The sequence below is a fragment of the Rhea pennata genome, chromosome 7 (genome assembly GCF_028389875.1).
Source record: "Rhea pennata isolate bPtePen1 chromosome 7, bPtePen1.pri, whole genome shotgun sequence".
Taxonomy (NCBI): Eukaryota; Metazoa; Chordata; class Aves; order Rheiformes; family Rheidae; genus Rhea; species Rhea pennata.
The window spans coordinates 8,509,481-8,525,823 of NC_084669.1; the positions used below are offsets into that span (position 1 = coordinate 8,509,481).

Genomic DNA, 16,343 nt, shown 5'->3' on the forward strand with positions numbered 1-16,343 from the left:
CAGAGTGCACCATACAGGCTGAAAAGAAAGCAGATGCAAAGACTGAATTTAACTATAGATGATAACTCGATTTATTTTCTCCATAGTCTAGTAACTCAATAAGTCTTTAATGGCTTCGTAAATAAACAGATGGATGCCATCAAATGCCACAGAATGATAAATCTGATTGGTCTCTGTATAATTTTGAATAGATTTACCTGCAAAGCAGAGAGTAGAAGCATCCTAGCCCAAGAGTGTGATAAAATAAATGTGGGAAGGTAGATTATGGACAATTGCGTTGTCCCAGTGATGAATGAAACTTTCCATGATGCTATGACTAAAAATAAAGGCAATTCTCAATGAAAGTCTTACTACGTATGGATTTGAATGGATTTGTCTTCTGTTGATAAAACAGGTGCTTCTTTTCAAGGAATTCAAAGTTAGAAAAAGGAGGAATAGGTGATGGGACCCCTGCTGAAAGATTTAAATCATACCTAACTTTATCCTTGAAAGGTTTATGGCTCTAATCTAACCACAAGCCATCTGCTCCACCTACTATATGTTGACTGAATATAAAACCAGACCACCAATCTCAAATAGGAAGGACACTTATCATCCAGTGTGTCACTTGCACAGGGATTTATTCACTTTACTTAATTTTGCAACTCAACTAGACATCTGTTTTGTATCCTCAAAGTTTAAGAGTAAAAATTAAAATCATATGTTTGTGTTACAGGAGGAATGGGATTGTATATGACCCTCACAAAGTAGCTAAGGTGGATCTATTAATATACACTGAACGTAGACAAAGTGATAGTGCCTGTTTTTTTTATCTTTTTTCTTTTCTTTTTCTTTTTTTTTCTTTTTTTTTTTTTTTTTTTTTTTTTTTTTTTTTTTTTTAATTAGAGTATTAAATTTTGCACTCTCCAAACATCAGCTCATCCTAACAGTCCTTTCTGGCAGCAGATCTCACGTTCTTAAGTTATACTGTTGGGAAAATGGACAAGAAACACTGAGTCTTTGCACTGATATCAAGAGCATGGTTTTATGCATAGAACAAAGCAGTGCTTGATAGCATTATCTGATCACCTAATATTTCACCTTGTGTGGAGTAAATCATACTAGTAAAATGGAAACAGATTTTTTCCATAGAATTTCAATTTAAAATTTATATAAAGCACATATAACTTCTCAGAAAAGTTCTGAAGTGAGAACTTTACAAGTTGGTTCGTTGCCTTTACAACTGTTTCTTTTTTCTTTGATGTCATCTGTATAGTTCATGTCAAAGAAGAAAAAGCAAACTACAAATAGTTTCAGCTATAGAAAGTTTAGCCTTGTAGAATACCTAGGGCCTGCCTGGGGGAATAGTCAGATTTCAAGACCTAACTTTACAGAACATTTTCTTCTTTTCATTCATGAATTACTTTTCTTTCTACATCATATCAATTTCACTCCTACTCTCTAAACCCTGCTAAGCCTGCAGACTCCCTCACCACTGAATAGAATAGACAAGAATCTCACTGGAAAAAATATGTTGATGTGTATACCTTTTATCCAAAATAGGGGAGCAAAGAATATTATACTCTGATGGCCAGAGATTATAAGAGTAAACAGTTCATTGGCTCTTTAGTGAATAAAGATATACCAATATTTCTGGGTCTTGTGAGTCTGAATGATAAAGCCAGCTTCCATTTCTCTCCCTTTTGGACCTGGAACCAGCTTGATTCTAGTCACTCGGCTTATGCCAAATCCCCATATAGCACCCACTAATCATAATTCACAGTGCTCGTAGGTTTTAAAAGAGATGCCTTACATCCAGAAGAAAAAACACTGCATTCAGTCATATAAGCATATGATTTCACAGCCTAAAGAAGAAAATAGGACCAATCTCTGTAAGCTACCAGTTTGTTTAGAGAAAGTGATTATGGTATAGGAATTAGATCTGCTAGTAGAAAGGGGTGAAAGTATTAAGGGATAGTTCTCCACCTTTCTACATGGGGCCTGTTGTTGAATCCTAAGGCAGTCCTTGCCATTTAACAAGGTAGGAAGTACCTTAGGTACCAAGCCACTAGCTACCAAGGTAGTGGCTACTCCGTTACGCCTTGCCAAGACCCTCTGAGAGCCAAATTACCTCTAGGAAGCTCTCCCTCTCTACATCAGGGGAAAAAGCAGTCACTGATCTGCAAAACATTTATCAAGAATCCTTGCCTCTTCCCTAGCTTCTAACAAATATATTGTAACTACACTATATGGAAGTCAATGAACTTCTGAATGAATGACTGTATGCTCATTTTTTGTTTTCAAAAACAGTAAGAAAACTAAAAAAAGACCAAAGGAGGACATGTTTTAGAGGTAACTAAATGTAAGAGTGAAATAAATATCAACAGTCAAGCTGAGTGAGACTTTGCAAATGTTTACTACAACAAATATCTAAAGGCTTTCTATATAGATAAAATTAGAGGAAAAAAAAGAAGATTCATTACGTAGCAAGAATGAGATTGAGATCAAATATTTTCTAAAGTGAATTCTTTGTCTCAGTTTTGAATAAGGAAAATTATGTTTTTCAAAGAAAATACAGACAAGATAGATAATGGAATATCGCAACAGAAACACTGTAAGTTTTACGCACTGACATTAGAGTAGTCAGGACACTTCCATCACGAAGTTCTGAAAGAATACAAAGCAAACAAAGGCTGATAGCACGGATCTTTAATAAACGTGCCATGGCATATAAATGGAAAACACTAAATGCTGTTTATTCCATACCAAAAATTGTTTAGATTAGAGAAAAAAAGAAAAAAAAAATTCAGCTATTTACTCACCTGTTAATTAGACTCAATTATACGCCAGGCTTACATTAAACTTGGCAAGAAGGAATAATAGAAGACAGGCAAATGGAAAATGGGCCAAAATGAGTCAAAAATTGTACCAGAACAATCTGATAGATTTTCTAGCTAAGAAAATATAGAAGATTATCTAGATTTCTGAAAGCTATCTGATACTGTGGCAAATTATCAGTGGAAACAAAAGATGAAGGATTACAAAGAATGAACAATTGCAGAAGGGAGAGAAAATAATGGGTAGTTTTGAAAAGGAAGGAGAAGGCTGATAAAGGTATATAGTATGGCACCAAGAATCAATCTTTTGAATAGTCTTGTTTAATATGTTTGTTAAAGAGTTTGGCACAAAAGTAGGAGTAGGCTGCTGAAATGTAATCACAACAAAAATTGGGACGTATCAGCATACAGAGAAGGAGTAGGATATAAAACAGAAAGGGATGCATGACCTAAAGAAATTAAGGAATATAAATGCACTCAAATTCAACAATGCAAAATTTAAAATTGTGTATTTTTGGAACCATCAGAAACTTACGTAATTCCTCATTGTTTAAGGAAGAGAAGAAGGGCATGGACATAAAAAGTTGACTATAGAAGGACTGAGTTGGAAGACAGTACAATTGTTAAAAAAGTAAGTGTTAAAGGGTATACAGCAAGGAAATGTTAATGCCATTGTGCGAGCCAAATAGGATTTCTCATAGAATTCTGAGTACAATCTGGCTATGTAAGGTAAAGAAAGCTGAACTCAAGCTGGAACTGGGACACTCTTACAAGGGTGTGCAGAAGACTGAGGAACATGTTGTTTAGAGCAGGCTACATTTGCTTCAACCTGGAAAAATGAAGGTGCAAAAGATATATGATTGCTGTGTGAAAATACTGTGGGTGATAGATGTCAAGGTGAAAATAGAGAGAAAGGTCCTCTTCCAGAAGACAAATGCGCATAACTGTCCATGGATACATTCAGCTTTGAAATTAGAAGTATTTTAACACTGCAGCTGTAAGCAATAAAGTAGCCTTCCAACTTAAGTAGTGAGAACAGAATATGCAGTGACCTTGCAAAACTTGTAAGGGGGATTATGTGACATTTACTCCTGCAGGTGAGATCTGGATTACTGATTCCATTCTGAGTGTCAGCCTTATAAACCTTTAAACTCCTGGGTACTTCAGCTGATGACCAGCAGACAGATATGGTCAAAGGATAATGATTCCTCCTAGTTTAGAGGCTCTGGATTCAAGGGTTTAAGTCCTACTGCATCTGTTCACAGCCAAAAGCTTGGGACTGTGAAGTTCCACCACTGCCTCTGCATTTCTCATGATGAGTTGGGAGAGTAACCCCCCAAACTCCTGTCTGGATCCAGCCCTAAAATGGCTCAGTTAGCCTCCATAAACAAATGAGTTGTGCAGGACTCTGCTCACATTTCACAATATTCAAAAACCTGTGCTGCCTCATTAGATACTCTTTCACCTCCCTTCATGCATTTAAAGTCAAAAACGCCCCTACAAGGAAAAGAACTCTGTTTCTAACACATTGGAGGAACAGTGACAGCTTTGGTTTGAACAACAAATAACGAGCTGTCAAAGAAATCTTCATGGTATCTATTTTTTTTTTTTAATACATCTCATTTTATTGAGATAAGATTTCCTTCTAGGGCAGGAAATCCAGTGATAATATTGTAAAACAACCAATTCTACCTCCACCTTCTACTCCCCCTCCCCTTTTGTTTTCTTCAACTGATAGCTATAGAGTATGCCATTTTAACTGGCCAATCAATAAGGTACTTTTGTCTAAATTTGTGGAAGACACATTGCAACATCGTACTTCATATTGCTCTTCGTATTAAAGTACTTATGTCTTTTCCAATTAATTTTTCAGAAAAATAAAGAAATCAAGGTCCTATGGCTAGAATGATTTAAAACTAATTTACAGCAGAACCACCTAAAATTCTGAACAGTAAGATCAGATAAAGCTCAATATCCACCTCATTCTTCCTCTCTTACAATAGCTTATATGCTAAGAACCTCAACAGTTTATGGGTAAAGACTTAACCCTGAAGGTTGCAAAAATAATTGTTGAGGGTAGGAGAGAGGGAGTTTGGCTACTGAGTTCCACTGATCTACTTTGTTTTTAGCTATTGCCATAAATATTTTTAAGTAATCATCACCACCATCTGCCACTTACCACTGTGTTCTTTTCACAGTATCAATACTATAAACACAATCTGCTCCCTCATTTGAGGCAGTACAGAAGAATGGAATTAAGCTGAAAATAGTCACACCAAAAATAGGCCTTAGTATTTAAAAGAAAGCAACTCCTTTAGTAAAATGATCTTCAGAATAGATTATTTCAGTTTCCACAGAATCTTACAGAGCTATTTTGCTAACCTTCAGTTACCTAAATAGAAGAACTCCAGACTTTACTTCTTTTGAGACCATGCCATTGACAAACAGATCTATGTCCATAACCAAAAGTATTGCTTATTAAAATAATTAGGGTTTTAGTTTTTGTTGTAGCCATTAAATTCTTAAAGATCTTTTTGATATTCTCACACATTTTCTACTGTGGAGCATTTTTTCTTTCTGTTTTTTGAGCATTTCAGTTGTAGTGTGTCCGTAGCAAAGGCAGAGCATCCCTCAATGGAATTACCAAAATTATATTTCTGTACTTAATGCTCTAGGTATACCTTACACTAGAGGGATGGATTAAATTCCATCTTCACACAGTCCAAACAGTAAAAGCAAGCTTTCAAAAGATTCTGTTCTGCACTGGGACTTTCAAAATAATCCGTCTCAGTTCAGGTCAAATTAATAAGATCATACATCTCTGCAAGCTGAGCAATGTGAATCGTCATTACAATTTCCATCATGGTAATATCATTCACAGATGTATAATATTTTCCAAGGACTTTTTTTTTCCCCCCCAAGAAAGGTGAATGGTGTGGCACTGTACATCCTAGTAGGCTTTTGGCCTAGATAAAATGCCTGACTCATGGTCATATCTTAACCCAAGTTCGATTTTGGTGTAATGCATAGTGTGGTTTGTTTCCAGTTTTATGTTGGCACTCAGAAAACACAAACAGAATTGGTAATTTTTTTTTTTTCAGAATTTCATAAGAAAAATCTTGTTATTTCTGAGGCGTTTCTTCTCTTTCTAGTGCATGGCATTGTGAAATTGGTTTTGCTCAATGTTTTTATAATGCTATTTTATAATTGCTATTTTTTATAATGCTATTAACATAACACTTTATACTACCTAAATATCATTGTTAAATTATAAATATAAAATCCTCCTCTTCATTTGGTGCATCGATAAACTCTTCCATTGATAAAACACAGAAAATAATCAAAGTAAGCCTATGGAAATGGTGTGTCTCCAAAAGTACAAAGGCCCTTACATCCTTAAGAAAGAGAGGAGACACTCAATCCAAAGAGTACAAGTACAGGACAAACAACAGAATGATGCAGAAAAGTATGTATACTTTAATACATCTGTAGGATGACCCAGGTATTACTTTAATGGGATAATAAACTATCTGGGAAGAAAGAGAAAGGAGACCTCTGTTCTGTTTTACGTAAACTTGAATCCTTTCACATATTTCCTCTTCTCTTTTGTACGATACTATTTAAGTTTCTTGTTTGTACATTAAGGAGCCTACCTTCCCATTTCTTTCTGTTCCCCACTTTTTTCCCTCCCAGCTACCATTACTCATGGTTTTTCTTCACCCTCACTGAAATGTGCTTTCTTCATATACCTGACTAATTAGAAGCCTCATTTCTAAATGAAGGAATAAGTAAAAAAGAACCTTTTCATATAACATCTGTATCTCTTGTCTAGATAAAGCTTTCCTCCTTCCCTGGTTGCCTTTTGTTCAGTTGAAGACTTCTCTTTTGTCTGTGTATATTAGACCATGTGTGCCTTCAAAATGCTGTGTGCAATGCTCTATAAATAGTTAATGCCACATTTTATACAACATGAAATATGTACTTGACAGCGTAGGCATCGTTCCAAAATTGACACCTTGCCAACATTCTTGTCTATTAGATACCTGACATTAGACCATAGATAAAGCTCTTAAACTCATGAGTTATTGCTTTCCAAAACAAGTTTCAACAGAGACCACACAAAGGACGACTAAGATTAATGATCTGGCCTAGTCCTCTGCAGTAAACAGGAGAAATCCCCAAGCCCTCTGTTTATTTACTGTTTACTCCCTGAGTATAAGCGAAGATCTACAAACAGGTGAAATCCTGTGGCAGAACATGTTTGTCCGAGGAGACATGAGGTTCAGGTGGTCCTTAACAAGCAAATGAACCTCTGAAGTTCACAATTCTCTCTTCATCCTCACTGCTGCTGTACAAATACATTGTACAGAGGCAGGAGGATTCAGTGGGCTTATGGCAACATGTGTTAATGCAGGACCACACTCAGGTGCTCTCCCTGTACTTTTTAAATCATTTCCCTTTGAATATCTGGGAAATGTGCACACTTGGGCCCTTAGTGCTATGTTATTCCATATATCACACACTACAATTCCATTTATATTCTATTACTATCTTCTGCACCAATCTGCAAATTGCATCTTCATTTCTCTAATATTCATTTATGCTGCTATAAATACCTTCCAACATGAGGAAAGGCCTTAAGAGATTCAGCATAAAGTTACGTAAAACACGCTGTTGCAGTTACCATCTTCTGGGTGCTTTAATTGCGATACTTCCATCATACCTTTAACTAACATTTTCCTACAGAAAATCTTTGTTCTTCCTTGTAGCCCTCATGACTTTAAATGGGCTATTTTGTAAGGGATTTAGCAAAAACAGTTTTTGTAACTGGTAATAATCCACGGGACCTATTGCCCGACTGGTCCAAATCTTACAAGTCCTGCTTCACAGCATACTGAGTTGGGTACACATATGTACCCATTCCACATATGCAAATGGGCGTTCTTTTCCTTAACATTCAAAAATCCTAACCTATGGTTTTGTTTCCAAAATTCAGAACATTTGTACCACATTATCAAATATAATACCCTGTAAAAACAAATATTTCATATTTATATTAATATCTCATGATAATGTATTATCTTTTTTTTGTACTTTAATCAGAGAAAATTTGAAAAAGAACTAAGAAATTTTTGTTTGTGAAACCCCCATCCAGAGCCAATTGTCTTGTAGAACACTTAATGAGTTGTTATTCATTATGATGGTGAGTACAGGCAAGGCAGATGGCATGGTTATTTTACTGATTCTATGATCCTGCTGCAGCTTGCTAAGTAGGATTGAATACCACAGTCAGTGAGGCCAGAGTTATATGAAATTCTGGTTTGATTCAAGGATATTGGACAGTAACTTTCAGGTGGCACTGCTAGAGAAGCCCCTGAACTTGAAATCTGCTATCTTTGTTTATGTTGGTAGAAATAGAGTATTGTTACACAACTTCCACTATAAAATTATTTTCACTGAAGATATCTATTAATTACTAAATTTTATTTAATTGTTGATTTTAATCTGAAAGTGTTATTTTTCAATACCAAGTTAGTCTCATCTCATCTATTTGTAGCCACCTAGAACTTAAATGTCTTCTATGGTTTAATGGAAAGAGCGAGACACTCATACACTTGCACCTCTACAGACCATTCAATTCTCTCTCTTTATAGAAAAACACCTCTATGGCATGCTCTTACCTTCTAGAAAGGTAAGGAAGTTTTGCTGCGTGAAAGTAACATATCTTTATACATACCTAAGAAGGACGATGTTTCTAAAGGTTATGCATTTTTCCAACAATGTTGGTTGATCTAGAAGGAGATCCTACTTTTATTTATAAGCCTTTCAATTTGTAAATAATTACTATCACATCCCTTAACTCTGAATTATTTTTAAATGCTCTAGTCTTACCTTGTCTTCTCATTGCTCTTTGTGCTCTAAAGCTTTCACTGGCCTTCACCAAGAATGATGTGAACATTTATCACTGAGTTTTACAAACTTCTTGCACAGCACCTTGATAGCTGAAAGTATGGTATCTAGTTGGCTTTTGTAATAATGACGACTAGATCACAATTCTTCCTTAAGTATAATTTATTGTACTACCAGGCTATCTTTTTCTTTATTGCCCAACATGTCACCAGAGCTGTGTGCAACACTTGAAGGAGTTATTCTTGATCTTTTCACTGCTGGTAATTTACTGGCCTGTATTTTTCTTTTGTTTTAAGTAATTTATCTATTATCTTCTTGTTCCTATTTTTTTGTCTAGATTGTTTTTTTGTTGCTTTTGAGATATATAATTTAGTCCTTTCTAGAAAGCTGGTTGTAGCTGTTCTCTTTGATAGATCTTCTTTGATATTAAGACTAGTTTAAGCTATTTAAAGCATGAGATCAGAAACTACAGCAATAGTACATGAGCTCTAGCTTCCAATGCGTCATAAATTCTGCAAGACATACATTCATTGTATATTATAATCTGCCCCAAAGTGCTTGAACTAGCAATTTTTCTGGTATACTATACAAATACATTACAAATACATTGTACAGAAAATAGTATTTTTTTTAAATGAATCTTTGAATTTCAATCTGATTTGATTAGCAAATTACTACGTGGGCAAGAAGACAGCTGAAGAATGAGGAAACCACATGACCTATCAGTCAATCTAAAACTGAGAAATATATTTTTTTTAATCACAGTTAATCTTCCTTAATGTTTTTCATTTATAAGTCTAACTTAAAATTTGGTTCAAATTTATGTTTCCATCTAAGCAAAATTTCTTTTAAAATCTGTACTTAGGTGTGTGTGTGTAAAAATATATATATATATATATATATATATATATAGTTAGAATCCTTTTCAGACTTATCTCTAGAAGAAAATATAAGGTCCACTGCATCACACTTCACCTAATACAGTACTAAGCTTTATTCATTTTCCTGATTTTCAGGATGATTAATTGTACAAATTGTTACTTCATTGAAAAAGTCCTTTTCTAAAGTGAGAGTCACAATGCATAGTGTTTCTTTTTTCAATAAATTCATTTTATCAATATTTCCTCTGAATCTACAACACCTGTCTTTACTTGAGCAATTGTAGGTCACATTCTACTCTTACACTGTTTAATTGTGACAATTTAGCTGTTATTTGTACAATTGTAGGTCACATTCTACTCTTACACTGTTTAATTGTGACAATTTAGCTGTTATTTGTACAATCTTAGGATTATCACTTAAATTCATAGTGCTGTCTGAAATCCTGTTTTGTAAAGTTCCAGGTATTTTCTGCAAGGAGAGCACTCAGCTCTCCATTGAGACATATGGTCTCTCATAGAGAGTTTTTGCCTCATATAGCCTTTGGTCAAAGCCCACCATCTGTAGTTTCAAATTTTCTTCCAGCTGCTGAGAAAGGTGAAGTATAGAACATATGCTGCTCATAGAGTTATCTTTACATTCAATTCTTATTTAAATATAAAGAGAGAGATTTTCCAGCAATATATTTGTTAAGAGAAAGCTTTGAAATGAGCAAAATTCACTTTTTATCAAATCCTGATCTTAAAGCAAGGATACCATTCTAACAATTTCAGCAGAGTTTAGGCTAGTTATTCGTGAAAAAAAAAATATCTTGTATTTTGTAGAGAACATGATGTTGAACAAAACATATATTTTCTCTTTGCATTTCTCACACGTGTATAAAAAATGAAACCTACTGTCTCTCATTGTGAACTGAGAATCAGTGTCATTGACATATTTTAATCACTTAAACAAATGTGTTTGATTCACTATCAGTTCTATCCTAGAATGATCCCAATGAGCTTCGTAATGGTTATATGCAAATAACAGAGGAGTCTAAAATTACTTGGCAAGGCTTAACTACTGAACACACTATTTCCATCAACTTAAATATTGCTATTTTAACGTAGCTTAGGTCATAAGGGAAACCAACTACACAGCAAACATATCTGCAGCACACTGCTTCCCTATCACTTCAAATAACTTGGTACAGTCAGCAGCACCTGCTCCGAGGAAGCCCAGGAAAGAAGCAGCAGGTAGTGTGGCAGGACAGGAATCAAGTGAATTAGTAGAGCTACAGGTACGCCAACAAACTTGTATAATAGCTTCTAAACTACGCTTGGTTACATACAGTGAAAGCATTCTATGAGTACCAAAATTCATTACACTTAAGAAAAATGATTATAGCCATATAATCCAATGGTTGAATCAGCATGGTTGCACACCTCACGCATTCTGCTTTTGACCCGAACGAAATGAAAGCTACTGAAGGGACAAAAAATTTTAAATATTTCTAAATGCTAAATGGCTGACAAAGATTTAATATCAAATGGAGGAATATGATCTGAAATACATGCCTGGGCAGTCAGTGCAAGGCAAAACAATAAAAGAGTAGAACAAAAGAAGGTAACACATGTAGAAAAGAAGAGTATTCTCTAACCTACTGAGAATTCAAAACGTCGCATCTGTTCTGTTGTTGAACCCACTTCCTGTTTTGGAAAGCCTATTCCCTCCAGATCTTACATGCAGCAAAGCACAACATTTACTTTTCAAAAAAAATGTAAATAGTAACTAAGAGCTGCTTGTAAAATAACTAGATAAAAACATTTTTACTTCAGAGAAATGCATTGCAGGTAAATTGGAAAACAACAGGAAAAAAAACTTTTAAGCTTCAATTACAACAATTACTTTTAATCTCCTTTCATAATGTTTTTCTTTGTTGTAAGTCTATAAACACCTTTGTTTCTTTTTCATTTCCTTAAAATATGAACTGGGAATACTCTGGACATCCTTCCTCCCCCATTGCGCTCTTCAGAGCACTTTTTATTTATGTATTTCTTCAAGAAACATATTTGACAAAGCATTAGTAACACTTTTATTTTCATGCCACTTCCAGAAATGATATTCTAATGCATAAACAGGATGTTAAGAACTAAATCCTCATCTTAGGACAATGAATGACAGACAGTCATAAGGCCAAAAGGAGAAGAAAGAACATAAAGTCGAGCGTATTTCCAATGTAAGTCAGAGTTTGCCCTCATCATCATTACTCAATACTTTTTAATTTCTTAAATGGATTTTTGAAGGTTAAAAGGATATCTTTTTGGCTCTTAATAATAAAAGTTACCCTTAAAGCATATTTTCTGGCTTACAGGAGTATTTTGGGCACATACCACACAACTTACTGTTCATTACAAACGTGTTCATTTTGGAAACCACCTCAGTGAATTCTGAAATAGCAAATTGCTCATCCGTATAGTACCAGATTACTGTCTAAACTTTGTTATCACAACCATTTTGCATCATATCATTATATACGGTACTTAAAGTATTAAAACAGTGTATTTAGATACCTCTTGTTTAGGAGATATTTTATGAGAAGGGCTGTAATGATTTTTAAGATGCTCTAGCATAAATCAGCTAAAATAGAGTTGAGAAGTGCTCCTAGTAAATGTTGATTTAAAATGAGCTGGGATACTTTGCAAAGAGAACATCTTCCTAACGAAGCAGACCTATTAACTCAAACAATCCTAGGTTTCATCCAACAGGCATTCTGGAAAACATTATTATTGTAATTGAAAGGTGTTGATTCATTGATCTGAAAACACAAAGCTCTCTATTCTCCATTTTTCTTGCTGCAAAGCAACTTCACTAGAAGTTGGTGCACTAAACACCAAATTGAATTGAGACTACTCACTGGTATTCGCTATACAGCATCATTTACAGCAACCGAACTGTAGAAGTTGGAGTTAAAAAATAAAGAAATAAAGCCCACTTCTGTGGTTGTACAGTCCTGGAAGACAAGTTTGCAGTGTGTTGGTAAGCATGCATATTGCTGCAGGAAGTGCTGCGAGACATGCCACGGTATATCAGCCTACTTTGATCAATGGGCTTTTTTTATTTGGAAATCACACTAAATGACTGAAACTGAAAATTCTTTATTGGTCCTGAAGTTAACAGCAACTTGCCTAGGCAGCTCCTTTTAGTCAAATGCTGTGCAATTTTAGAGGTTCTGTGTGGGTATGATTGCCCAAGCAGACTGCATCACATGAAGACAGCCAAAATGATCATTGACAGGAACCTTACCTGACTGACCCGGAGGTGGGATTCCTGATGATCCTCTTGGCAGACATAAAAATACTGTGAGGACTGCTGCTTTGTTTCCTGAACATGGCTCAATGGCAATTGGTTTAGGAGCACCCTGGAAAAGGAATGTACTTATGTAATGTCTGATAGAGACTTCCATTACACTTTTACTTCTATATCTTTAATATAAAGTTCACTGTAACTGTATGAAGCTATTATTCCCAATTAGTTCTTCACATTTAAGCAGATTGTCCTTCCCATGGTAATTGACTTAAAAATGGGCTTTAACAGCCCACGCTGCAAACCTAATCAAACAGAAAAAATGAAATGATCACAAAGACAACAAAATTATACTTGCTGTTTTATAGCTCACTAAATTTAGTGATATGAACTTATTGAGCTTAGAAAACGGTAATACATTTTTGGTACACAGGGTTACCTGCGAGTAGCAGAGTTTTTCTGTATTTTATGAATAACAAAAATCTGTGTGAAAGAATTTTGTCCCAACAGACATCTGTCACCTAGCCTTCTTAACGTCAAAACCAAAAAGTGAGACCCAGTCAACCTTTGAGGCTTTTATTCCTATCTTTGGAAGAGACTCATTTTTACCGCTGTAAAACAATATGTTCATCATCATCATGGGCAAAATGAGCAATAAATAAATATATAAAGATAGAAAGATAGTCAATCCCTTTTACGTTTCCCTGAATAATAAGTCTGCATTCTCTGTATGTGTCCTGATACGCAAATGAACCTTTTTTCATACACAGACAACAGATGCAGTCTTACTATATTTAAACAAACATAGAAACTTGCCTGTTCACTTAGCATCTTTTTTGCCTCACATAAAACAATGCTAACTACTTTTGCTGGCAGTAGTTTGGCTGTTACCATGCATATCTCATTTATTAGCTACACAGATCTTTTAAGTTGCAGTTTTCTTTTGACTACATGGTTGCTGCCATAGTGCTCTCAAGTTACCAAGATTCAGGACTCTAGGAGCTGTAAGAAAGCAAAGCAACCTACAAAACCCTAGAGTAGTGAGTTTCTGATATGAGAATTTACAATGCTTCCCTGTTTTGCACCGAGAGAGAGGATTTTCACTTTTGAGAGTCAAGCACTGAAGTTATTTTTGAAAACATTAGGTCAAAATCAGCATCAGCATTTGTTTCTCTTTCTTGTTTGTAAATTTTTAGAATGTCTGTCATGTTCTAAGACAAAATAAGTTCTGATTAAAAATTCAAAGACATAAAGCTTTCCATTTACATGCAAAATGCAAAGTATACATAAATGTTAACTGATTCAAATAAAATAAGAAAATGATAGTTTAGCCAAGTCAAAAATACACTGCAAAGTACTCAAAATAAAAAAGGCTCTTCTATCATGTAGAGCAATTATCAATTTATTTTTTTCTATCTCCAAGTAATCAACATTTATTACTGCTCAGTGAAGATAAGGATACAGAGAATACTGCAAAAAATCAACTAGTAGTTAAATATATTTATTTTTACTGCATGGTTATATTTGAGATGCGTTTTGTAGATGCATTTGAGGCAACAGCATTAAAATAACTTGGGTGAAGAATGTCATTAATTTAAAATTGATCTGACATAGTGAATAACAATTTATAGTCATTAAAACCTTGCCAAACCATGAAACAGAAGAACTAAACCCCCCCCAAATCACTTTTTAACAAACATAAGAAATACTGATTAAATAGAGTGCACTGGATCAGTAGCATTAAATATATTTCTTCTGTAATACAAAAGCCTAATATTAGCCAATAGCAAAAGATAAAAGAAAACAGATTCTGAAACTTGTGTAAGCTAGTATATATTTATTGACTTCCATGAATCTGTGATCACCTGGCCAGTCAGTGCTGCATGATACAATTCTATAACAGAAGCAATGCAGAAAGGCGGGGGGGGGGGGGGGGGGGGGGAGGGAGCGCAAAAGAAGAAGCATTTCAATATTAGCAGTACTGATTGCACATGCACAAAAGTAGTTCCTGTGTCTTACTGAAAAAAAAAAGTATGAGAAAGTTTTCTTATCCACACTTCTTTGAGCTATATATGTTGAAGGGCAATGCAAAAACAAAAATAATGGTAATTTCTTCTGACCACACTGTTTAGTATAGAAAAGGGCCTTCATAGAATCACTCAGATTAGCAGCTACTCCATGCTCTAGGCTGTTTAAATACAATCAGAAAGCATAGGCATAGAGTAACATAACAACAGCACTGGCGGCAGTCTGATGCAGACCTCTCTTCTTAACCTCCCAGTGCATGAGATCTCAATCTAAGCAGCGGCTGTGCTTACGGTTGCAGGATGGAAGATACAGTACTCCAATATGTGGGGAGATCAGGCCTTCTAGCGAGGCTTGTTGAAAGAAAAGGCCCCATAGATTGCACTATCCTAGCAGCTGAAGGCCACTTCATCTGTCATAGCAGGGAGAGAAATTGCCTACTCCATAGAATCGGTAAGGTTGGAAGGGACCTCTGGAGATCATGCAGTCCAACCTCCCTGCTCAGCAGGGTCACCTAGAGCATGGTAGACAGGGTTGCATCCAGGCGGGCCTTGAAGATCTCCAGAGAAGGAGACTCCACAACCTCTCTGGGCAACCTGTTCCAGTGCTCCCTCACTCTCTCAGGGAAGAAATCCCCCCTCACAATCAGGCAGAACTTCATGTGGTTCAGTTTCTGCCCATTCCCTCGTTTGTTGTCCTGTCACACAGGACAACTGAAAAGAGTTTGGCCCCGTCCCCTTGACACCCTCCCTTCAGGTACTTGTACACATTGATAAGATCCCCCCTCAGTCTTCTCTTCCCCAGGCTGAAGATGTCCAGCTCTCGCAGTCGTTCCTCATAGGGCAGATGCTCCAGCCCTCTGATCATCTTCGTAGCCCTACGCTGGACTCTCTCCAGTAGCTCCATGTCTCTCTTGTCCTGGAGAGCCCAGAGCTGGACACAGTACTCGAGATGAGGCCTCCCCAGGGCTGACTAGAGGGGCAGCATCACCTCCCTCCACCTGCTGGCAACACTCTTCCTAATGCACCCCAGGAGACCATTGGCCTCCATGGCCACAAGGGCACATTGCTGGCTCTTGGTCAACTTGTCATCCACAAGCACTCCCAGGTCCTTCTCTGCAGAGCTGCTCTCCAGCAGGTCAGCCCCCAGCTTGTACTGGTGCCTAGGGCTATTTCTCCCTAGGTGCAGGACTCGGCACTTGCCCTTGTTGAACCTCATGAGGTTCCTCTCCGCCCAACCCTCCAGCCTGTCCAGGTCTCCCTGAATGGCAGCACAGCCCTCAGGTGAATCAGCCACTCCTCCCAGCTTGGTATCATCTGCAAACTTGTTGAGGAGGCACTCTGTCCCCTCATCCGGGTCATCCTGATGAACAGGATAGGACCCAGTACTGAGCCCTGAGGGACACCACTAGCCACAGGCCTCCAACTA

The 16,343-nt window shown here is 36.4% G+C and overlaps 1 protein-coding gene across 5 annotated transcripts in view; it reads right to left on the reverse strand.

Annotated features, from left to right (window-relative positions):
- Positions 1–16,343, reverse strand: part of ATRNL1 (attractin like 1) — a 510,466-nt gene that overhangs the window by 47,229 nt on the left and 446,894 nt on the right. For 2 of the 5 annotated variants that reach the window (XM_062580018.1, XM_062580017.1), the window contains one exon: positions 12,891–13,005. The exons of 1 other annotated variant lie outside the window; for it this stretch is intronic. In XM_062580018.1, the coding sequence (XP_062436002.1) occupies positions 12,891–13,005 (115 nt within the window). Of the gene's footprint in view, positions 1–12,890; positions 13,006–16,343 lie in introns of those variants that run through there. 2 more of the 5 variants (XM_062580025.1, XM_062580022.1) reach the window with 2 other exon arrangements.